Source organism: Pagrus pagrus (genome assembly GCF_965226575.1).
Source record: "Pagrus pagrus genome assembly, chromosome: 14".
NCBI lineage: Eukaryota > Metazoa > Chordata > Actinopteri > Spariformes > Sparidae > Pagrus > Pagrus pagrus.
The window spans coordinates 13,032,084-13,057,322 of NC_140198.1; the positions used below are offsets into that span (position 1 = coordinate 13,032,084).

At 42.2% G+C, this 25,239-nt stretch overlaps 2 protein-coding genes across 2 annotated transcripts; one reads left to right on the plus strand and one right to left on the minus strand.

Annotated features, from left to right (window-relative positions):
- The first annotated feature begins 247 nt into the window (after positions 1–247).
- On the plus strand, positions 248–14,999 carry coro6 (coronin 6). Its single transcript, XM_084374053.1, has 11 exons — positions 248–464; positions 4,747–4,946; positions 8,228–8,350; positions 11,647–11,776; positions 11,878–12,056; positions 12,227–12,346; positions 12,450–12,554; positions 12,669–12,814; positions 13,076–13,133; positions 13,412–13,639; positions 14,004–14,999. The coding sequence occupies exons 2-11, from the start codon at positions 4,749–4,751 to the stop codon at positions 14,124–14,126; spliced, it is 1,410 nt and encodes a 469-aa protein (XP_084230179.1). The 5' UTR covers positions 248–464; positions 4,747–4,748; the 3' UTR covers positions 14,127–14,999.
- Positions 15,000–15,773: 774 nt separating this feature from the next.
- LOC311268904 (von Willebrand factor A domain-containing protein 7-like) lies at positions 15,774–24,554 on the minus strand (the record flags this gene model as incomplete). Its single annotated transcript, XM_084372850.1, has 15 exons — positions 15,774–16,638; positions 16,866–17,159; positions 17,595–17,866; positions 17,958–18,050; positions 18,514–18,663; positions 19,103–19,235; positions 19,313–19,516; positions 20,599–20,715; positions 20,820–20,932; positions 21,032–21,207; positions 21,307–21,493; positions 23,544–23,678; positions 23,821–23,914; positions 24,010–24,282; positions 24,375–24,554. 15 exons carry the CDS (start codon positions 24,552–24,554, stop codon positions 16,231–16,233), a joined length of 2,829 nt encoding a protein of 942 aa, XP_084228976.1. The 3' UTR covers positions 15,774–16,230.
- Positions 24,555–25,239: the final 685 nt, after the last annotated feature.

Sequence of the window (25,239 nt, forward strand, 5' to 3'; positions counted from 1 at the left end):
TGGAGCCCCTGAAGGCAGCATCAGGCTGTGGTTTATTTACCTGTCTAATATCCCACAATCCTTTAAGCCACAGCTCCTCTATTATAGAGTCCACCAGTTGTGGCACTGACCCCCGGGGACGCGCCGGCCCTCTGTGCCCGGCGCGCGTCACGTTTCCCTGCACTGACAGAGCCTGTTCCAAAATAGACGGCACTCACCCTACACCCACCCACCCACCCACACCCTCCTCTCTCCCTGCTCTGTCCCGGTACTCTTCCCCTCTCTCTTTCCCTGCCGAGGAGCGTCACGCAGTTGTCCAGTGCGTCTCCTCAGCAAAGTCCGCACCGACTCCAGGAAAACGCACCACGGGGAGTATCATTTAAAAAGGAATAAAAGCAGCAGAGGGAGGAGGAGCAGGAGGCGGAGGACATACAACAGACACCGTGAGAGCTGTCCAGGGAAGAGGGGTCTCCCCAAAACCTGAGGTGAGCCGTCTTGTGGACTGTCTTTTCCTAATATGTGTGTCAGTGTCGGTGCTGCAGTGAGGTGAGGGGGTGCGTCAGCTCGTCTGCTGCACTGCTGGAGAGGAGCGAGCGCGTCCTCACCTTTGGAAAGCGAGTCAGTACAGTCAGTGTGATTGTGCACTTTTCTTGGGTCGTGCATGGCAGCTGTGGGCTACCTATAAAAGCACGTTGCACAGTGGACGCTCCCTCCCTCCCTCCCTCGTTCACACCCCCTGCGCCCCCCTCGCAGCCCATGTCCCCCGTGTTTGTGTGCGTTTATGTGTGTTTGTGCGGGCCGTGCGCACTGGCCGGTTAAATTTACGTACATTAGCGATGAAGCGCCACAGAGTGCGTCGCCTTCATTCTGGGACTATTTAGGATCAGGCCGGCGGGTGGGAGGAGCGGCCGGCCCGGGTGGGACAGCGCAGTTTGTCATGTCTATATTAGGAAAGTGGCAGTGTCATTCTTTCGCTCTGTCTCGACTCTCCAGAGCCGCGCCATGCGCCACAGAGGAGGGCTCTCTCATTAACCTGAGGCAGAGTTAAAGGAGCGTGCCCGAGATTTTTTTCCAACGTTTAACTTTTTTAAAGGCGCACTATGTAGTTTTGGGGAAGACATTTTAATCAGAAGAGAAAGATCGTCACTGACTGTTTTTTTTATATGCACAAACAAACAAACAAACAAACAAACAAACAGAAAACAAGCTCTCTTTGTTTTCCTGACCGAATAAACAAACTGACCTTTAAGGACAACATGATTTCACACCATTTTACTTTGTTTATAGGTGGCGGACCCTGCCACCTTTCCTTCTTCAAACCTTATTTTCCTCTGAGAACAGCTTGTTTATTCAGTTATGGAAAATATTAATATTTCTGATTTTGTATTATTACCTCATTAATATTGAAAATATTACCGGTTTCCCAAAATATACAACTTCTTAGATTGTTGAAAGATCTTCTCTGTTCAAATCCCCCTTATTCCATTTCAATAAGGCCGCTGTTTGAGATAGTAAACAATTCATGTCAACTTTAAAGTTGCAAAAAATAAAATAATAAAAATTCACCAAAATTATCAACAGAATGAGAAGACACAACAGTTTTGACGGTATGTTAAAGACGTCTATGTACTGTGTTGTTGAGATATCTACTGAAGTAGCCCTGTGCCTGAAAACCTCGGTCCAAACCTCCTGTGCAAGCCGTGTAAACACCAACACGCCCCTGGGAGTCATGCTATGTGGGGTTGAGGTGAAGCGAGTGAGTCTTGAGTGTTTTGCGGAAGATGGCGAGTGATTCTGCTGTCCTGACATCGGTCGGGAGTTCAACCAAAAATGACAATTCAGTCATTATCTGCTCACCCTCAAGCCGATGGAGAGTCGGGTCAAGTTTTATTTTCAACAGAACATTTCTGGAGCTTCACAGCAAAACAGCATTGCAGCACTTACCTAAAAGACTGAAGTAGATGGGGACTTGTTTCAAAACGTAAAAAATAACTGAAAAAAATAACATAAAATGGCTCTAACAGCCCTATGACTTTCCATCAGCATAACGGTGGGGTAGATGGTTGAATTTTGATTTTTGGGTGAACTTATCCTTTAAAAGCAACCCATGATCAAGGTATTTTAATGTTCAAATCAGATGATAAGGCATGGGAAATGAGAAATATAAGGGCTTTAAACCATTAAGATAAGACAAGTAAGGCAGAGGTAGTTTTGATTCGTGCTGTGGTGGCAGAAAGACAGCTTCTTCTTCTTCCTTTGTCTCTTGTCTTGACTCCTAGGATGGAAAAACATGTAATTACATTAATAATACTATCAAACCATCTCTGACACAGTTGCAAAATCAGAATATAGCATGTGTGATGTTGTGTTTGCCCTGAAATGCCCCACAGCTGTCCCGCCTGAAGTGGTCACTGGAATGTAAATCTCTTGATAACAGAGAGCTTCCAGGAACGACGACGGCGCTTCTGTCCTCTCATCAGCCTGGTCGAGTCGTGTATCCCACAGTCCTTAGGTTCAGTTTGGGGTTAAATGTAGAATATTCCACGTGTGAGAGTGATGACAGCAGGACTTTATGTTTTATTTTATTTGTAAAAAAGACAGTTTGAGTTCATGGTCATCCACTAAACAAGAGGAAGAACTTCTGCATTCATCAGGCGTCTTTGGGGACTGGTGCAGGCCTACTTCTAGATGTGGGTTTTTAGTTTTTGCCTTATGTAAGCCAGCACAGTCTGAGAGTGTATGTTAGATAAGTTTCAAACTACATATTCTCACAGGGGTTGTATCACATGAGTGTGACTGAATGTAACTGCCGTGCTACACTCTGGGACTGCATGTGTCATATCTTAAGTTCTCCGAGGCTTTTATCTGCTCTCTGCGTCTTAGTGTTTGTCTTTGATGCTTGGCTGTCACATAGTGTTTGGTGGGACAATCAACTATTAATATCTGCACTGATGGCAGGCACTGTTATAGAATATCTCCTGTGTTTCGGAGGATTACGGCCCCTCTGGCCCGGTGCCTGGGACAGCCGCAGAACAGCGAAATGTCAGTCAACAAACAGCCTAAAAACACATTACAGACTTCATTAATCAGAGAAAAGCCAACGGATGTTTAAAGCCACTGAAAACTGGACAGCAACAAACAAAGAAACAGTATAAAAAATGACAGCACGATATTTAAACAATACAATCTTTAGGTGTTATTGTGTAAGAGTTTAAAGGTGCAATATTTAAGAATAAGCCACCTGTTGAGTTTATACTCCAAACCAGCAGAGGGCAGTATATCAGCTGAGTAACCGCTAACTGCTGCTAACTGTAACTGCTGTTAGCTGGTCAGCTTAGTTAGCTGTGGAGCTAGCGGTCTAGACCTGGAGATCGGGGCAATGGCGGAGAGTTGGTGGTGTTTTCACTGCTTGCACAGGAGCTTTTAAACCACCAGGAGGCTGCCATCAGGCCTAGAAACCGGACTGGAACGAAACACAGCCACTGAGACCGACAGAGGCAAGTTTGATGACAGTATGGAGGTGATTTACAACAGCTCTGACCCGGACTCTCACTCCTGGGATGACAAAGACAAGGTGTGTTCATGCAGGGAAACGAGAGCGAGGTCGGACACCAGTCAGTGCCCGCCTCCTCCAGAGGTCTGAGCTATACTGATGGACTACAAAGTGGTATTATGAGACAGGCTGGGCTGTGGCTAGCTTGTTTGCATGCTAACTGCGACACAATACATAGACGTCTTTGACATAACATCAAAATTGTTATTTCTTTACATTCTGTTTACGATTAATTTAGTTTTTTAATGTTTTAAACTAAAATGTCTATATATTGCAACACTTTTAACACCCTGTGCTGGTTTGGTTTGATCAGATTCGATTGATAGTGACAGTAACGTGTCATCAGCTGTCCTACAATTCTGATTGGTCCATGGAAGTACATGACCTCACATGTTTCTAATTGAAAGAGCACAGAAGAAAACCTTGACTTTGACCCCATCACTCACACAAAGAAGCTGACTGAGTAAAAAAGGTTTCCAAGCGCATTGATGGATATGCAGCGTGAATGGACATTAGGCCTCTGTCAGTCAGCGGCCTCATCACGAGTGAAGCAGAAAACAAAATAAATTCAGTCCTTGCTGGCATGTCAGCCAGAATCTTTCATCTGTTTTATGTTGCTCTTTACCCGATTGAAGAAAATATCAAACAAAAGCAAACTGTGCTGTCCTTTTTCAAAATACGGAGCTTGACAGCACCATAGAGCTACTGATTCATCTTCAAACCTGAAGACAGATGACAGAAAACACAGGAGAAAGCTGCTCAAAGCAACAGATGCTGTTACTGTTAAGCAAGAAAACATTTATAAACACCGTTCAACAATCTGCCTCAATGACAAAGACAATGACAGACTGTACAGTGCCGTAAAGAGACATAAAGCATTGGATGTACAGACAGTTCAGGTTTGTTGCCTCAGACAGCACTCATTAGGTTGCTTTTTCTATTAAATTTCTTTGTCATTGTAGGGATGCGATCTGCTCAGACTCTTTTATAGATCGCCATTTTTTTTGTAAAAGAAATGCATGTCTTTTTTTATTTCTTGACCATCAATTTCCCAACTTTTTACCACCTCTCATCTTTTTGTTTCCGTCCCTCCCATCTTTTCATCCCTCTTCTCCTTCCCTCCTCCGCTATTTACTCCATCACTTTCTGTTCATCCTCTCCTATCTCACGTCTCCTCATCTTTACATCCTCCCATCTTCCTCTCCTCGCCGCAGCCATGAGTCGCAGCATCGTGCGGCAGAGCAAGTTTCGCCACGTCTTTGGCCAGAACGTCAAGGCGGAGCAGGGTTACGATGACATCCGGGTTTCCAAGGTGACGTGGGACAGCTCCTTCTGCGCCGTCAACCCAAAGTTCCTGGCGGTCATCGTTGAGTCCAGCGGAGGAGGAGCGTTCCTGGTCCTGCCCCTCTCTAAGGTCAGTAAAGCCACCAAGTCGAAACATGAGAGAGTGTCCATGAGTTCAGTGTCCGTGTCAATCTGCCAATGAGGATGAGACCAAATGCTGATTTTAATTTTTTCACATTGTCAGTATGTTGAAAGAGTGTTCACCAGGTGGCTTTATTGTTGAGCTCGTCATTGTCATGGAAGGCAGATAAATCAAACCTCTGTATCAGTGTGTATCGTTTATTATTGATTATTACGAACGATTATTGTGTATCAATATTATAGATGCACACAGAGGTGGCTTTAGATTTCTTGACTTTAAAAGCTCGTCTCAGTAACTAAATGCTTTGTGATGTTTAGCTATAAGCAGCTATAACACAATCGATGTTGTGTGAAAGAATCGGCAGGCTGTAGTGGTGAAGAAAAGGACGCCCAAAGACTTTGGCAGACAGCTGGGGTCAAATCCTCAGAGGACGGGCCTATAAGGTTAATGTAATTCAGAAAACCGTGCCAAGTCTTGGTATCAGCAGTGTGACGGTGCAGTTTTAAGGCTGTTTGAAGTAGTATAATAGTCTGATTCGAGTATGCTCTTCCCTCTAATAGCAGAGGGTATATGTTCGGGAAGGCTTGGGGGAAGGACTCCATAATTGCTAAAGCAGACATACGGTGACAGAAAAAGCAACAGGTTGAGACAGATCTGACGTTCTGGTGTGGAGCCTCGTGAGGATAACAACATCGTCTTAAAATAAACGATGCACATCAGAAAGACAAAACTAAACCGGCTAATCCGGTCTTTCTAAGTGAAATCGATTACTTTGATTGTTTATTACATTTTATCGATTTTAAAGGCTAAAATAAATAGATGGAACAGGCATACATTGATTTATACCAACAAATATAATGTAATATATCAAAGGAGACCTGTTCGATCTTGAAAGTTAAATAGGTCACAGTCAGCACCAAGAGAAGCTCCTCTCTCCCGCAGAGAACACTGTTCCTGAAACGCCTCGTCAGTGGTTCCGCCTTTAATTATGTGACTTTATGACATCACACTACATCATCATGTCACACATTCGCATAATTTATACCTAGCGGCTACTTTGGCTCGCGAAAATTGATTTAGCACAGCTGCTCTGTTGTTGTTAGAGGCTCAGGCTTGTGTGAGCTGACCAATCAGAAATAAATAATATAAATATAATATGAAATTATAAGGTGTATTGTCACAACACTGTTTAATTGTCACAAATAATGAAAAAAACTAAAGTTCAAAATACATATTTAATCACAAAAGTGATTTCAATAATACTGCAGTAAAGTTTTCAGTTGTTATGTGTGAAATTATTCATTTTCGTTGGCAGTTTCCTTGTCTGTCCAGTTTGTTGCAACTGCTGTAGCCACAGCAGTTGCAGCCACGTCTGCAGCATTTTAGTTGACCTGTGAGATGCCTTCACTCAGCAGGTTTCACATGAGCCGGGCTGCTAATACCAACCACCAATCACAGTGCAGCATTACCAAAATCGAATTGAGTTGGAAAAATGTGAACATTTTTCAAAAAATTAATTTAATTGAATTATCGTCGTGTTATTATAGGACAATAAAGAGAGCAATAAACACTCTTTCATTTTCTGAGCTGAACAATTATAATTTAGAAATGTCATGTTTGTAGCGAGTTCATCCCTGCTCAGATTCATCAGCATGCCAGCAGTGGTAATTACTGACAAGGAGCTGGATGAGTAACGTACAGTGTTTTGGAGACACGGGGAAATGGATGTGATTATGTACTGGAGTCACAGACGTGCTATTAATACACACCAACGTGCTCTCCATCCTCCATCCCCCCCCTCCGGGTCCCCAACAGGCCACAAGAAAAACTCCCCTTTCAACGCCTCGTCACTCAGCTATAAATACACCTCTCTAGGGGTGTGTGTGTGTGTGTGTGTGTGTGTGTGTGTGTGTGTGTGTGGAGGGAGTGATATCTCAGAAGTTGATACACATGTTCACATGGTTGGAACAGGGGAACATGGAATAACCTAGAAAGAGCATAATGATTTTAGTTTGTGTCATATTAAAATGTCTGGTTATGTCTGTTTCCTGGAAGTCCACCATGAAGCTGAGGGGTTTCTTTTTTGGATCCATGTTGAGGATCTTCACTGACACCCCTTGTTTATATCAGAGATCGTTTCAGACGAAACTCTGACTGTTGGTTGTCAAATTCTGCAAACTCAGAGTAGTAACACTGGATGACCTGTTTCTATTATAGAGCCTGTAACTGTGAGACTCGAGCCAACCAGAACATTCACATTGGTATCTGTCTTACTATATTGAACTAAGAGGTTTCTAAGGCTGGATTGCCAAGTGGCCAAAGTGGGCAACTTCTTCAGGGTCCCAAAAACAGTCTCACTTATAGAGGGGACCATGTGTCAAAATGTAATTATCAACACTTCTTTTTTAGTTTATATCTCTTGCCCTCTAAAAGCACAAGGGGCAAGAAGTGGAGGGTCAGTATGGTTCAAACAGCAACTTTTTGCCACGCAACCTACTGATAGGATAAATCCGTTGTTCTTTCAACAGCATTTCAATGGCCGTTTAAACATGTACGGCTGTAGTTTGGGCCAATAATCTCACCACAGGGTTGTTAAGATATTGCTCTTTTACGCCATGTTGTTCATGTTGGCTTTAAAATTTAGTTTGAAAGTTAATTCTTGATCTTGGAAGCAGCAGTTGAGAGAACTTGTCTTTCCCCAAGGTCCATTTGCACAACTAGTCCTTAAAATACTCAGATTAAATGAACCGTGAGAATTTTTAGTCAACTACTGTTTGGACCCGTTTCACATTGCAATGAAACTTTAAAATATAAATAACATTTCACTTTTAGCCTGCTTTTTATCTACATCCCTGACTCCAAAAAAGTTGGAGCACTGTTTAAAACAAAAAAAATATCTGCTTACATGTTTGATACAAGATGGGACAGGAGCAACAAAAGACTGGGAAAGTTGTGAACGCTCTAAAAACACCTGTTTGGAACATCCCACAGGTGAACAGGTTCATTGGTGACAGGTGATAGTATCATGACTGGGTATGAAAGGGGCATCCAAGCAATTATGGGGCAAGGTTCACCGCTTTGTGAAACGCGCAATTGTATAAAGGATGTTGGGAACACTTCGTAAACCTTTTGTTTTGTTGAACACAATATGTTTGATATGTTTTTATTCATGTTTAACACAGCGTCCCAACTACAAATCGGTGCTTGCTACTCTTTTAAACTCCATTTTCTACGTCCTAACTGTGTGTCACTGCTGCCGTGTGTTGCAGTCAGGTCGTGTGGACAAAAACTACCCGCTGGTGATCGGCCACTCTGGGCCCGTCCTCGATATCGACTGGTGTCCTCATGACGACAACATCCTGGCCAGCTGCTCAGAGGACTGTACTGCAATGGTAATGAGATTGTGTGTGTGTGTGTGTGTGTGTGTGTGTGTGTGTGTGTGTGTGTGTGTGTGTGTGTGTTTATATGCCATATACGTATTTGAGTGTGTGTGCAGACAAAAAGATGTGGGTGGGAGAGAGAAGTTGCAAATGCATGTGGAGGAGTTTGTTGTTGGGTGACTCAGATAGCAGTCATGGAGGTCATCACAGCCTGAGCCTTCATCACGTCTGCCTGCTTATTGGATGGGTGAAGTGACTCAGACGAGGTATTGCTGTGTCTACCTGTCTGTCTGTCCGTCCGTCTCCCTGTCCACCCACCTGTTCCACCTCATCTCTGTCTCTTCATCAGTCCGCTCGCCTTATTCTGTTGTCTGTTGTCTGCAACCAGCCTCGTCATTGTAACGCAGCTGCTAATCCTGCTGCTCCAACCTGTCCCTGTTTGTGTGTGTGTATATAAAAGTGGAAATGTTGGGCACAGTGGGATGTTTTTGTTTTTTTTTACAATATGACGTGTTCTCCTGACTCTCATGTCTCTGCTCAATGACACATAGCTGTGCCTACATTAAAGGGGGTCTGTGCAACTTCTGTGTTGTGCTGGAGACCAGTGGTTAGTTTATGTCAGCGGACTACATTTCTACGCTAACGTTAGCTGCTGTAGCTCTCTGTTAGCGGAGCAGACTGGGGCACTGAGACGAGGCCCTCGAGAACGGACATAAAGTCACATCCAGAGTCCTTCACAAAGAAATCCACAGTCCAACTTCAACAAATGGTCCACAGGCTTGTATAGACAACCGAGGGAGACGGGGAAGGTCTCGTGTTTCACGCCACGTTACAATACACTCACATTGCCAATAAAAAAGTGATTAATACATGTTAATTGCTATAAATTGTTGCATAGAGCCTCTTTAAGTGTTTTGATATGCATTCAGTGTCCTTCTATCAGACCAGAAAACATCCTGGAGGCTGCACATGGACAGTATGATATGTACTCACAGGATATGGAGAAAAGTTTTGATAATCATCATCAGTCTGGTGATTATAAATCTGCGGTTCCTTTTACTTGGACAAAACCTAATAGCAAGTTAGGGGTGACAGTGTAGTCTGAATTTAAATATGATGGGAAGTGAAATATTTAAAATGTTTTAATAGATGCACATGTTGCAGCATAGGTAGGAGATAACAAACAAACCTTGTAGTAGTTCTATCTTAAAGGGGCACTATGTAGTTGTTTCAATAACTGAATAAACAAGTTGTTCTCAGAGGAAGATAAGGTCCCCAGAACACTGTTTAAAGCTAGAAAGGTGGCAGGGTCCGCCACATATAAACAAAGTAAAACAGTTTGAAACTGTGTTGTCCTTTAAGGTCAGTTTGTTTATGCATAATAAAAAAAAATCAGTCAGTGCAGATCTTTCTCTCCTTATTAAAATTTCTTCCCTTAAACTACAGAGTGCACCTTTAAACAAACTGTACTGTTGTTATTGAGTGTCGAAGTAAAGACAGACATCAGAAGCTTCAGTACTGCAGCGATCTGTGGCCCTGAAGCTCATGACTGAGTTCGGTCAGCAGGGGTCACTGTGAGGCCTGGACTGCAGGAGGTGACTACAGATGGTTGAACTATTGTTACTTAAAAACTAATAATAATAAAAACTATAATTTACACTTTAATTTGTGAAGCTGAATGACAAGTGAACTGATTGTAAAATCCCCTTATGGCATCTAGGACCTGCTATATAACCCCCCTTTATTAATTCAATTTTTAATTTCCTCACATTCTGCCTTTATAAGCACCCGATTTTACTTAAAAATTTAAATTTAACATTAAATTATGTTACTGAAGAAAGTATCAGTAGAAAATGCTCATGACAGTGATGAGTTACGACACGAAGCAGGAAATGAGAACCAGGTTCGGTGTCTGTGAGGTAAGTGAGTGATGAGCTGCTCCACTGACACAAATAAGGACACGTGCGTCACTTAACTGTGACAACTCCTTGGTGATCTGGATTGGGGATGTTATTTTCCTTATCTTTAAATCTTTTGCCCAATTAATTTACTTCTTTCATAATCATAAAACTACAAAATTAAGCTGCACTGATAAATAATGTTGTATTTTATGATTACATTTTATCTTTTCAACTATTGTCGGCCTAAGAGATAAAATACATGACACTTTACATAGTTGTGTGTGTTCACAGATGTGTCTCGTGTGTCAGCATGTGTCAGTGCTAACATTTTTGTTTGTGTGATGACAACACGTCTGTTGACTCAGCATGTGTTTGCTCCTGAGCGCAGTTGTCACATTCGCCCACACTTGTTCACAGCGACGTCGCAGGAATCTTTGTGCGATCGAATGATTGAATCGCAGCTTCTCTGATGGCAACAGCTGCTCGGATGCTGTTTGAGCATGGTGTGTTTGCCTTTGTGTGTGTGTGTGTGTGTGTGTGTGTGTGTGTGTGTGTGTGTGTGTGCTTTATTGATGCCCAGCTCACAGACAGACAGTTGCAGCTGTCCAGTTTTGGCAGTGTTACCGGCGTGGAGCAGAGAGGCCATAACTGTGATGTCATTCTCTTCAGTGCACAGAGAGTGATCATTGTGTCATCTGAACAGGCTCATTACAGTCTGTGTGTGTGTGTGAGGAGCATGTGTGTGTGTGTGTGTATTTGTGTCCGTCTTCTCGGGCATATGTGGATCAATCAATCACCGGCTTATGTAACTGAAAAGGCCGCATTCCAACAAACTGCTGGAACATTTAGTGACATTAATGAGAAATGTTAAAAATGTACACATGCTATTATATTTTCAATGTACGTGCTGTTGATCACAGTTTTGAGAGCAACAGCTTTCTCCACTCATTGGACAAGTTTATTAAGTAGCCTTCTGGAGTCGAACACAGGTGTGGAAAGTAGTGGGTGGGTGTCGCTGGCTGATACAGCAGTCACTGCCGGTAAATTTGGAAACCAATTATAATGACTCCGCTGCACTGTGAATCATTGCAGTGTGCTGAGTTTAATGGAAAATTAAAGATGTGGGCCTGGAGTGAAGGAGGTAAAAATACTCTGATACAGTATCCAAGTATTTGTTTTCTATTTCTTCAAACACTTTAGATGTGTTCCTTAATCAAATCTTTTCAAGGCGAGCAAAACAAAACCAAATTGCAGTCTTATTTGTCACCAGGAGGATTACATTGGTGAAATGGATTATACTTCAACTACTGTAGTACAAGTACTATAAGAACAATAATAAGACAGATAACACTTCTTGTGTAACGTACATGGGCTGCTCTGATTTTCCTTCACCCCTCTTCTCTCCAGGTGTGGCAGATCCCAGATCACTCACTGACCCGCCCCATCACCGACCCCGTCGTGGTCCTGGAGGGACACTCCAAACGTGTCGGCATCGTCACCTGGCACCCCACCGCACGCAACATACTACTCACTGCGGGTAGGACACACTCACACATCCTAGTCTCCTTCAAAGCATTCTGGTCTTTTGACTTGTGAGTCTGTGTACATTCAGATGCTCATCGTTTGCTCTCCCTGCAGGCAGTGATAACCTGGTCATAATCTGGAACGTGGGCACCGGCGAGCCCCTCATCTCCATGGACGACCATCCGGACCTCATCTACAGCATCAGCTGGAACCGAAACGGCAGCTTGTTTTGCACCACCTGTAAGGACCGACGTCTGCGCGTGTGCGACCCCCGCAAGCGGGAGGTGGTTGCGGTGAGTGAGTAGAAAATACTAATAAATATACTGTATGCCTCACAGTATAATGAATTCTACAATAACACCACTATCTGAGCTCTCAAACAATTATTTCAGAGTATATTCTAGGAGAAATAATCTAACTGAAGAATCTAAGGAACTAGCTCTTGTTCCTCGCTGACCAACAGGAACGTCTGGCTCCACATGAGGGGATCCGGCCAATGAGAGCCATCTTCACCAGAGACGGAAACATCTTCACCACAGGGTTCACCAGGATGAGCCAGAGAGAGCTCGGACTCTGGGACCCTGTAAGAAACTATTTAAATATCACGTGCTGCTCACGAATATTAAAGATGTAGAACAATACATGCGCACTGCTGAGCTTTCTCCATCGTTTTTTACTCTCCTCAGACAAACTTTGAGGAACCTATTGCACTCTTGGAGCTGGACACAAGTAATGGAGTGTTGTTACCATATTATGATGCAGACGCGAACATGGTCTACCTCTGTGGAAAGGTACAGACACACTGGTTTAGTGATTCATCAGATCCATTATAACTCCAGGCTTGACAACGACACTGTCATATGGGTTACTGACATGTTTCATGGTTGTTTTCTGTGTTTGTGAAGGGGGACAGCAGTATCCGTTACTTTGAGATCACAGATGAGCCGCCGTACGTCCACTACCTCAACACCTTCAGCAGTAAGGAGCCCCAGAGAGGGATGGGCTTCATGCCCAAGAGAGGTGTGGATGTCAGCAAATGTGAGATCGCTAGGTGAGACACTGATTACACCAGAATACAGCTTTACAGCATTTGTTGGACAGGATGTGATGCCTGCAGATGTTGCTTGTGGGTGGATATGAAGCTCAGATCCAGCTGTTTTGAGGACAAATCTGACGATGATCGCAGAGTGCACGATATCATCTTACTTTATGCCTACAATTGTAAACTACAAACTGATAGACAGATGTGTAATAAAAGTACAACTGATGGGTTCCTCCTCTCATCTGTCTCGTCTCTTTATTGTCCTCTCAGGTTATTCAAGCTCCTTGACAAGAAGTGTGAGCCCATCACAATGACAGTGCCCAGAAAAGTAAGTACTAGTATGACCAGTCTGTAAATCGTACTTCCTATAGATTAATCCACCACTACTTGTAATGGAGAAGTTTTATGGTGTGGCCTTTCTACTTTTACTCAAGTAAAGGCTCTTTCTTTTTTATTTCCACCACCGGACTTGAAATTATTCAATTATTTTTTTACTTTTTAATCTTTGAATCTCTCCTTCACTTACCCCTTAAGAAAAGACAGAGAAATAGACAGATTTTGAGTGAACGCTACAAAACAAAACCACATCTGTTTCTTCTTGCACAGTCGGACCTCTTCCAGGACGACCTGTACCCGGACACAGCAGGGCCTGAGCCCGCCATGGAGCCTGAGGAGTGGCTGGACGGGCGTGATGAAGATCCAATTCTGGTGTCGCTGAGGGACGGCTATGTTCCGCCGAAGAGCCGAGAGCTCAAAGTGGCGAAGAAGAACGTGCTGGACTCCAGACCCACCACCCGACGCAGCATGTCCACTTTGGACACCAACAGTCTGCCGGTAAGTTGTGTTGTTTTATTACCTCATAAAGTCACATAAAGTTTGTTACGCTACATTTAATAAATCACATAATATTAATCCAATATTATGACTTTCTTAAGCTTTGCAGCCCGTAATCTGAATGAGAACATCTGTCTCTCTGTTTGACACTTTCTGTTTATCTCTCCTCTATTTGTACCTGCCCACGACTTTTCCCCCCAAAGCTCCCTTCTTTGTTTTGGTTTATTTTCCTTAGATGCTCGCTGTCCTTGACCTGTTTTTCCTCTTTTTCTTTACCCTTAATTTTCCCCTCCCCTGTCACTGTCTTTTTTCCTTTCTCCTCCTGTTTCCCTTTTTTCCTTTTCTCCACTCTTCTCCTGTCCAGCCTCAGTTGCTTGAGAGGTTGTTGGAGGAGATTCAGAATCTGAAGGCCACAGTTTTGTCTCAGGAGAAGAGAATCTGTGACTTGGAGAATAAGCTTTCCCAGTACACCAATGGCACTGACTGACAGGCGTGAAAACACACCTACTGGAGAACTGGTCAGAATTTCAGAATCACTTCGATTATAGAAACACGTTTCCCTTACGTACACAAGGAACCACCTTCTCTAATTGTATGGCAAAACTATTTGAATATTTCCCCAGCTTTACTTTGATTTGTGCAGAATGAGAAGAGTGCTGGAGCAGAATGAGGGTGCTGTAGGTAAGAGGGACGTGTGGTCTGAGGAAAGTCAACACTGTTATCACCTGTTTGATAAACCTGCGAGAAAAGGACAAGTAGACAAAAAGTTGCAAGAATTAAATGCCAGAGAAAGACTTTCTACCTGGAGTGCATTTTTTTTTGGTTGACAGACTACATAGTGAAAATTATACTTGCACTTCTACTAAACACACACGTAATCATAAATAAAGATACACATCACCACATGTATTTGACTCGTCATATCAGACGATCACTGACCAGTTTATTCAAATAAGTCGCTCAGAAAACTTTTCAAAATGTAAATAGTGATAAAGGTAACAGGAGAAGAAATTGTGAACTTGTAGCAAAATGTGAAAAGCAAAAACGTTTTGTGTTCTGTAAAGGATTATACATTAGACACATTATAACAGCAATAAAAACAGTGTTTTTTAAAAATGCCTGCCTCTTTCATCTGTTGTCGCCCAGTCCAGACATGTGGATGCAGCCCAGCTATCCCCAATCTGCCTGCATCCACGGGCATGTATGGAAACCTCTGAGCAGGATTTCTTTGATCAATTTTGGTATTCAGGTTGGCTCACAAACAGAAACATTACACACACATTCAGAAATACATTTGCTGAATAGAGTCAGAGCACAACCGGCATCATGAACCCTCTTTAAGAGGAAAAATGACCTTAATAGCAGCAGAAATAAGCCTCATGATAGCTGCACAAACAGCACGCATTGCCAAATAATCAGTTTAAGACGTAAAGCTGCATTAATCAGTTTTGGCCAGTCGGGGGCAAATGAAATCCAACAAGCTGAGAGACACAAAGCTCCAACATGAATTTATAAATTTTACCCTGTATGGATAATTAATCAGCAAATAACTGCCTAAGCCCAGTTTATGGATTTCTTAACCAGCTACTCACTAAGTTTTTGTTGCTGGGCAGGGAGCGTATAGTAAAGTTCTCTGAGAGCTGAACCTGGTCCATACCCGCGCCTCAGAAGTGCCCAAGGCTATATTATTGATATTTCTTCAAAGAAAAAAATGCAATGCTCTCGAAAGGCTTTATCATAAACATACCTGCCAACATCAAGTTGTAGAAAAGAGGGAGATTTTCTAGGGTACTGTAAATGGCTCACGACAGTAAAATTACTTTTGAAGTGTCATCAATGCATAACTCACAGTTAAAAACAAACAATGTACAGAAAAGCGATCAAAAGTCAACATCTAAATTTATATCACAAAAATATCAAGTGCAAACATTGTGAGACAGTGTGTGAGGAGCCATCATTGCTGCATTGAGGATTAAATGATGTACGACTACAGTCTCCAGTGGAAGCAACTGATATGGGAGAAAACTGTTGTTGAAAAAAGGTCTTTCACCAAGTGGAGTGAAATTTAAAAGTGTATTTCTTCTTCTTGGGACCTGTTTTATCCATTTTCAGTGTTAAACTGAGCGGAGTGGACGGATTGAGCGAGCGCAGCGACGAGATGCACATCAGGCAGGATCGTTTGCGAGCGCTCACCTCTGCCAGGTACCACGACACACATCCCACACAGAAACCGAGAAACACCCTTTTGATTTGTACCACCAAGAAATCGAGATAATAACCGGAGAGAATAACAATCGAAAGCACAGCAGGTGAAAGGTTGAAAACAGGGAGACTTGGAGTGTTGGCAGGTGTGCAAAAATCAAAAATGACTCTGGGTCAGTTTGCAACTTTAGCATACAGTGGACTTATCAGAGCTTTCTTAAAAACAGCTCTTTGCTACAAACTGCGTTGATGAAATCAAAGAGACTGATCCATAAAGTGAATAATCCTGTAATTGCACAGTAAATAGTTGTGGGTGCCACTTCAGGTAACTTTCCACAGTACACACAGCCAGTTCAATGTCAACATAGATTAATGCAGCTTTAACTGTTTCACCAGAAGCCCAGTTCTGTCACTATAAGGAGCCCTAACACCACTTCACTCAAGCAAAGAAGGAGCTCTTGTTTGACTTTGGTGGAGAAAGACTGAGTAGACTGTGAACCCTCCCTGTTGGTGTAGACACAGGAGCCGACGTTACCCACCCGATCCACAACCTGCAGCGCCATATCAGCCTCACAGCAAGACGCGCTGTAGGACACCAGCGTTATGTTCTCGTTGCCAGCGTCTAGGTTGGTGTTGAAGGTCCCGTTGCCCTTTTTGAGGCTAACACGATCGACTCCCGTCCCGTCAGCCCCGTCACTGACCCGGACAGAGAGATCCCACATGGACAGGCTGCAGTTTTCAGAGCAGTTGGACTGCAGTCTGATCAGCTCGCACCTTGGCTCGGTGAAATCCGTCAACTATGAGGAGAAGAGAAAGTGGATAAAGTCTGGGTCTGTAATTTTTGGATAAGTTCACGATAGTTTACAAAAGTTTTCCAAAAGGAACCGTGTAGTTTGTTGCTGCAGGGAAAATAGGTATCCAACTGAAAAAACCTGCGCTTAATTGCTAACATAACTTGATTACAAAGACATTGTTCCTCCAGGAAACTTCAGAGAGAATTTTATTAGTGAATGTGAGTCATTACCGTGTTAATGATTGAGATACGCAGCATGATATAGTTTGTATCTCCGCCCCCCGGAGCCGCAGCTTCAATGGTCAGGGTGAGGTCGGTACCCGATGGAGTAGTGCGAGGGGCTGAGAGGGTCACTGTGCCATTAGCAGCTTTTCCAGCTTCCAGAATTAAACTGGTTGGAGATGTCGAGTCAAAACTTCGGCTGTTGGTGGCTCGGATGGTGAAGTTTCCTCCCATCCCATTGGTCATCACAGAGAAGGGCACAGTGTACGGTGTTCCTGGTGTCAAGATGCTGCTTGAATCAGCCTTAATACAGAGGGAATCAGGAGTAAAACTCAGCCCTTTAACACTCTATTATTATGTAAATCTTTAAAGGGACACTTCACCCCAAAATCAAAAATGCATTTGTTTCTTCTAACCTGTAGCGCTTTTTATACATCTAGTTTGTTTTGGTGTGAGTTGCCGAGTTTTGAAGATATTGGCCGAAATTGAAGAGATTATGTCTCTCCAATTTCCTGAAACTAGATGGCACTTTGTGGTGCTCAAGCTGATCAACACAAGCTGATTTCCATCTAGTTTCACGACATTCGAGTGAAGGCAGACATCCCAAGGGCCGAAATCCAAAACTCAGCCACTCACAGCAAAACAATCTAGATGATAAATACAGGTAAAAATCTGTGTTTTTGATTTAGGGGTGAGCTGTCCCTTTAAACTTTTATGTTCCTGTGGACGAGGACTCACAGTAATAGTCAGATTGGAGGATCTGAGGGTGGTGGCAAACTGCCTTTGGAAGACTTCTGAAGCTCTGGAGGTGCCGCTGTCATTCTGCCCCTTCACCCGCACCACAAACTCCACCGATGGTGTCCTGTTAAAGTGAACCAGGAAGTTTCCGCTCCCCTGTGTTTCCACAACTCCTTTGATCTCCTCTGACCCCAACAGATCAACCAGAGCAACTTCTGTCAGCGTGGCGGTGTCGCTCCCCGTTAAAGACACCAGCAAGCTACTGTTGACACCTTTTACAGAAAAAGAAAATGTATCATCTCTGACTTGATGTGATGTTACATCAGTGAATCATTAAATTCACATCTGAACAGTTTCCCTTACCAGCTCTGGGACGCGAGTCAAGAACATCAAATCCCCCCATTGGGCCCTGCGATGCCTCCACAAAGTCAAACAGGAAGTCAATAGGACTCTGACCTGTACATTAAAATAAATGGGAGGAAAAAAACATTTTAATCAGAGGAGAAGAGATCTTCAGTGACTGATTTGTATGCCTCAACAAACTTAATAAACAAGCTCACATTGTTTTCACGACTGAATAAACAAAGTGACCTTAAAGGACAACACAATACCGGTTTACTTTGTTTACGTTTGGCGGACCCTGCCACCTTTCTAGTTTCAAACAGTGTTCTGGGGACCTTATTTTCCTCTGAGAACAGCTTGTTCATTCAGTTATGGAAAACATTTAGATTTGCATTATTACCTCATTAATATTGTAAATATTAAAATTCTGAGTTTGAATTTCTTCAACAAAACGACATACTGCCCTTTTTAATATCTGTAGATGTGTAGCTTTAGTGGGATCTAAGGAGGACACAGTTTGAGCTAACATGGAGAGCAGCCATGTTTTTCACATGTGATCAAATCAAGGAGTTCTCACCTGTGACCTTCAGAGTGTAGGGATCAGCTGACACCAGTTTCACTTCCCATCGTCCAGCTTGTTTTTTTAGCTTCAGAGTGATGAAGTTTCCCACCGACTTGGTTGCAGTGATCAGTGATCCTGTCGTGTCGCCGCTTTGCTGAGATTCACCTTCAAACAAAGAACAGTAATAAGCACAAGAATTACTGATAACTTGTAGTTTTAAACATCATCAAAATATTTATTCCCATTATAAGGAAAATAATTTAACTGCAAGTTAATGTTTGAGGCCACAAACAAGATCTTTGTCTTAAAATGAATAACACTTTGAAAGCTTTTATAGAAATTATAGAAAAAAATCGATGAATCAGCTAATTGTTGCAGCTCTGTCCAATAATCATAGCGATTCCACTGTAATTAACAGATTTACGTCCAAATCAATCAAGCACATTTCTTAAAAGCCTGCAGATGTAAAATGTGGTGTAGGGGAGAACAGAGACTGCCAATGTTCTGCAATCATATAGTGATGACACAAAATGACATACTGATGGTAAATTAATACATGTAAAGCCTAAACTAGAGCGTTCATAAAGAGAAAACGCAGTGTTACCTGTGGGACTGATGACAGTGAAAGTGACGGAGCGCCCAGTGATGTAAACTGTCGGGTCTGTTACTGTTTCATCAACCATGAAACTGAAGTTATCGGCCTTTCCTGGGTTCCTGGCTGCCTGCAGGAGGGTCACCTGGGGGTACATCAAACACACGACTTAGCTGAAATCTTTGACAGAAGTAACTCGAAGTGAGATCTTTGTGATATTACCAGAGAGGAGCTGGAGGACTCTGTAATGATGCTGATGGCCTCAGGGAGCTCACTCGTTGTGACTTCTATAGCCAGACCTCCTGAAGTCTGAGCCAGGTCTCTGTACAGCTGGACATCTGATGCTGTTATCCTGTTCTTTTGTTGCCTGTCATCACGCCGTCTCCTACGATTGAGTGCCGCCGAGTCTGTAATCATGAAGTTCACCTGAAGAGGACAAAAAGGGAATGAAACAGATTAAGAAAGGTAAGTACGGTCTATAATAAACATTAATGTGAGTATAAAGTGCAAAAAATGACTTCTTCCAAAGAGGATACAATCATAATTTCTTTATCATGTTAAAAAATGTTTTTATCTGCATATTATTTTCTCTATCAATCAATGAGTATATCAAATGTCAGGAAATGGTGAGAAAGTTTTGTTCAATCAGCGGTCCCAAACTAAAAAATATTCAGTTTACATTTGGTTTATAAAAAAAATAGGACTCCAACGCAATACAAGCAGTGGATCCATGTTGTAATGGTTAGCACTGAACTTCAAATCAGTCATCTGAGCATAAAACTTGGTGTAACCAAGTTTAAAGAGGGTGACGCTTAAAAGAGATCAGCTAAAAACACAACTGGAACCATGCAACTTTGGTATTTTCTCTTATAAAGAAAAAACATTTAATAGATGATCAAAATTGCAGCCCATTCATTTTCTGTCCATCCACTAATTGTTGCAGCTCTATAGTGTTCCTGGGCCAGACTGGCTCTTTGTCCCATCAGAGGAATCAAATAAACTCAGGAGTGTTTCACTGAATTTAGTCCCACCAAAGGTGTTGCTACAGCTGGTGTGTGATGCACAACAGTACATCACAGACCAGCGTTGTTAACTGTCAGCCCAGTTGCCAGTTGAGTATAATGTTGGCAAATACTGAATGTCAGATCCAGTAGTCTATAAACATACATGTTAATGTATGTATCATTTACTTTTACTTGTACTTTTGATACTTGAGTACATTTAATTGCTACTTTTACTCAGGTATAGGATCAAAATACTTTTTCCACCACTGATTTTTGTTTTTTTAATAAATAATTTAAAGTTGCAACATAAAGAACGCTCAAGTTTCAACATCTGCAATTTGTAGAAACGTACATTGCCAATGTTAAGTCTATTGACTTGGTTGATTGTAAAAATAAAAGGGAATTATTACAAAAACAAAAACAATAAAAAAAAATCCAAACAGATGTCATGAAATAAAGTAAAACATGTGTTTGTCCATACTGACACACTGATTAGAGACTCACCACTGACTGGGTCCGCTCTATGAGTGCTGTCACTGTGCTCTTCAGCTGTTTGTCTTTAGCAGCTGCATCCGTGAAGAGGAAGATCTCAGCATTAGGAGGAGCAGTCGTTAAAGCCAGCTGTAAGAGGAAGAGAAGATGGCACAGCGAGGATAGTTTTAGTTGTTTACACATTAGTCATTTGGGACAGATTTTAAAATAGTAGAAGCTACAGGTCACAACACCTGTAGCGCTGAAAGACTCGGCTCCTGCTCGTCTCCTCCTCCAGATGCTGATAGTTCATTAATAACAGTCTGGAAGACGTTGGAGTCTGTCGTCTTTACCGGCAGCCCAACATCTGAGTTTCAGGTGGAGACAGGAGAAAGAAGTTTGTTTATGTCCTTTATCCTCACCAAATAAATTATTTGACAAACTTGTAGCATCCTTAAGATCCTACCTGGATCATTGAAAGGCACGAGAATGTAAGCTGCAGGCTCGTCCTCTGTTCCCACTTCACTGGTGATTATGGAGGAAGTGACGGTTTTCACTGCTTCAATGTCATCACTCATGCTTTTTGTGGTGTCGATCACAAAGCAAAGAGCTTTACTGGATCTTTTGGAGATTCCGATCATCCTGAGGGATGGAGAGAGACGGACAAAATGAAGAGATCAACAAAACTGTACTAAACGTCCTGACAGTACATAACTGAAACACGCAGGAAGGGTTTCTTACTCTAGGAACGGTCTGTCACCAGCGTCCTCTCGAATGTCCTGTAGCAGCTCACTGGTCGCAGCTATCGCCATATTTGCTGCGGCTGTGTGGAGATGTCCATGGCTGGCGCCGAAACTGTCTTTGTTGATCCCGCCTATAGGTTCGATGGTACTTGTTTGATCAACTGCTCCACCGTGACTGCATTTTCCTATCCAAGATATACACATTTTGTTTAGTTTTTAATCATATCAGACTTTTCAGACAAGTACTGTACTGGTTAAATACTTGTTTCGATAGACCACCGCGTGCAACTCTTTGAAACTTGTTTAAAAATGTTTAACTTGAATCACCTCATGAATATTAGCTAACAACCATGATAATGTGACTGCAGACAGATGGCAGATGACTCAGTGCAGTAAGCAACAAGGTGAGGGCATATCCCTTACAGTGCATCTGGAGGAGGAGAGGGTGGAAAATTTCTCCAAGGCAGAAATAACACAACAGGGCAAAATGCAGCAACAATAGAGGAGGCGAAACAAAGCTCCAACAGAAAAGTTCACGATGCAAAGATCAGTTTTCAGATGCCACAATGTGAATGAACAGAGCCCGAGGCTGCGCTCCAAATCACACACTTCTTCTTTTTACTCTTTGTACCTGCTGCAGCTGTCCAAATACTGTTGCAGGCAGTATGCGTACAATGAGGACGTACTACTTTGTGCCGTGAACTTTGACCCTCTTGGTCATACATCTGTAGCAGTCCATAGTGCAAAAACTTGAAGTAAAAAGAAACAGTATTCGATTGGGAAAGCAAATCTGCTGTCTTTGCCCTCTTCGATAAGCTGGCTTGCATACTGCAAAATGTGACCAGATGTCACTGTTCTGTACTAAAAGACAGTTTCTAGGTAAAATTAAAACATTGAAAACAAAGTTGAGAAAACCAGCATCCAAATTACTTTGTAAAAAAAGTAGAATTTAACTGAGCAGTGATAAAATTAAAGGCATACTATTTAAAATGTCTACATTAAATTGTCAAAACCAACAAAAACTTTACCCCAAATGTTCCCAACAATGTTCAAACCCTTATTCAAGGTATCGAGCCGTTTCATTTGGTCGCCTGGTGCCCTCGAAAGTGGACGAGGCATGACTAAACATTATCTGCATGAACATTTCTGCCTGAGTCACATTGATTTTAATCAGCAATAGTGGCTGTTTAACAATGAAGACTACAGTACGTACGTCTTCTTGTCTTAATTGAGGGATTCCTAGTGGTAGAAATGTTTGTTTGAAACTCCAGAAAAAAAGGATGTAAGTGGACCTTGATTCAGGATTGTTTTTTGTCCACTTCGTGCTTTTCCTGAAGGCACCTTTAACGCTGAAACCTGAACCCTGAAACCTTTGACACGATGTGACTGCACAGACAAAACCGTGAAACATTAGGCCTATATGGAGGATGGCTTCTGATTTCAATCAGCTGTTATGTAACTCACAAAACAACTGGGTTTAAACTGTTGATTTTGTTCTGATAAAACAGGTTTTAAGGCTCAGTAGATAATACAAGTGCAATGACGTTAATAGGACGGACTGTATTATGTAGTTGAAACATTGCTGCAACGTTACTGAGACATTATGCCAGATGTGGCATAAACAAAAGGACATATTACACACAGACATTAAACTGTATTATGGTTTAGTTCATTTTATAAAATCTTTGCAATGTTACACACATAATAGAATGTGTTGATGAATTAACTACTGTTCAATTCAAAGGAAATGTTACAGTAGATCAAAAGTGGACTCTTAAAGGGTAACTCCACCAATTTTACACATTAAAGTGGCACCAGGTTTTGAAATGGAGGAGAATGTTTTGGAATAAAATAGGGTTGATATCTCTGACTCTCATTTGTTTTTAAACTGTCCATAATGAGTCCTGCGGTGTTATAGGAGTGCAATGCTCAACCAGCTTGCCAAAACCTGGCGTCTACATTACCCACAATGCAACCTAGACACTGAGTGACATCGCTGGAGGTAATTTATCAGATTGCAGTCAGCTTCCTCTGGAGTCACAAAAGGCTTTCTACTACTTTTTCCACATAGGAAGTCGTACTCGCCACTAAACACACTAATGTGTAAAATTGGCGGACTTACCCTTTAAGAACATATCTATACGTTCATGTGAACATTTCGGTTCGATTCAAATTCTTTGACATTATGACTGAAAGTATAATGCTTTGGCATTCAAGGTTGAATCAATCATTTACCTTGTGGTTTGGTTGAGACTAAAGGCACAATCCCAAAATATCCCGAGGTCAGTATCTGCCCCTCTATGATGTCCTCCAAGATGTTGTTCGTGCAGTTGTCTCCATCACAGTTGCGACATGTCGCCCTGCTTTCTTCTGCAGAAGTACAAATCAACTTTTTAACCGTTTTCTTCTGTGAATTTTTTTTTTTCTGCAATCACATCCAAATTGCATTCCTCTCCAGTGTTGCCATCTGATTATTAACACGGCGAGACATCACCTTGTACCATCTCTTTACCTGCTATGTTACCAATGCTGGTGTCGGATCTGATCAGATTAGCGTTTGGGACTTTTTTCCCCAGCTCCACCCAGTTACTGTGACTGTAGAAGTCCTTCAAGTTCACAATAGAAAATGAAGCTTAAGGTCATTTGAATTATTTACAAGCGTTCAATAAACAGCATTAGTTTAAAAAACAATGATAAATACCTGCGTGGGGTGACAAATCTCTCCAAGTTTCTGCCTCGCTGCCTCAAAATTTTCTAGCTTGATGCTTGCTTTGATAGCCATGAGTCCCTCGGTGATGATGTTCCTTCCTTGGACAAACATCTCTTCATCAAAGTGGAAGCTTGCATTGAGGGCATGACGGATGTCCACGCGTATATTCATCAGCGTGATGAAAGTAATGGCTTGACGAAAACTCTTGGAAGACTTTGGTGCGCCGCAGGCCACAGCGACACCCTTTGCAGTGTAGGGCTGTGACTACACACAGACAGACACAGTCAAATACCAACATTACTACACGTCATGCATTTATTTCAGGGAAAAAATAAATCACTGAGGTGAATTCTTACAGGAAAAGAGAAGTCTGTCCCCTCAGCTTGAGCCAGAGCACGGCACACCTGCACGGCGGTGTCTAAAATCGCTCTCTCGGTTATTTCCAGGTGATTCAGAGAATCTCCTGGCAATATCCCAAACCCCTGAGCTCCAGTGAGCAGGAGCAGGACGCACAACACAGCCCGCCCTGAAGACATCGCTCCTCAACCTGACCAATACTCTGAGGAAGACAGAAACACATTTATTTAACTCCTTCAGTGGTTCATCACCTGTTAGGCTCAAAGATAGGTGCTTGGATGTTTTGGTTTATAACTGGGAGAGCTGGGCTTAAATAGACTTTTATCTATAATGTTCACTAGAGATATCACTGACTCTATAACTGATCATAAAATCTCTTGCCAACATTTAGAGTAACACTTCACAAGAACTATTATAATAAATGGTAATTTTATCTTTAATTTAGCTTTAGTAATAGTCATTTTACTGCTAACAAACAATGAAAAGCTTTATAAACTTTATGATCTCCATCCAAATAATGTTTTAGATCTAATTTCTGATTCTGATGAAGTGTTACCGCATTACTAACACACTGGGATTCCACCAGCGCTGTAACTTAAACTCTAAAAACAACAAAAATAATAATCTAAATTCAACCAGCTCACTCCTAACTACAACAACCTATGTTATGTGACAAACATCATTTATGATTACACACAGCCTTCCCATAAAGCTCTAGCACTCACTCACTCACTCACTCACTCACATGAGCTGTGTAAATCACACTCAAATCTCAAAATCAAAGCATGATCATTGAACTATTTAAACTCACTCAACTCACTTCTTTGGTTTGTCATAAAGGTTTTCTTCTTGTCTTACAGAACA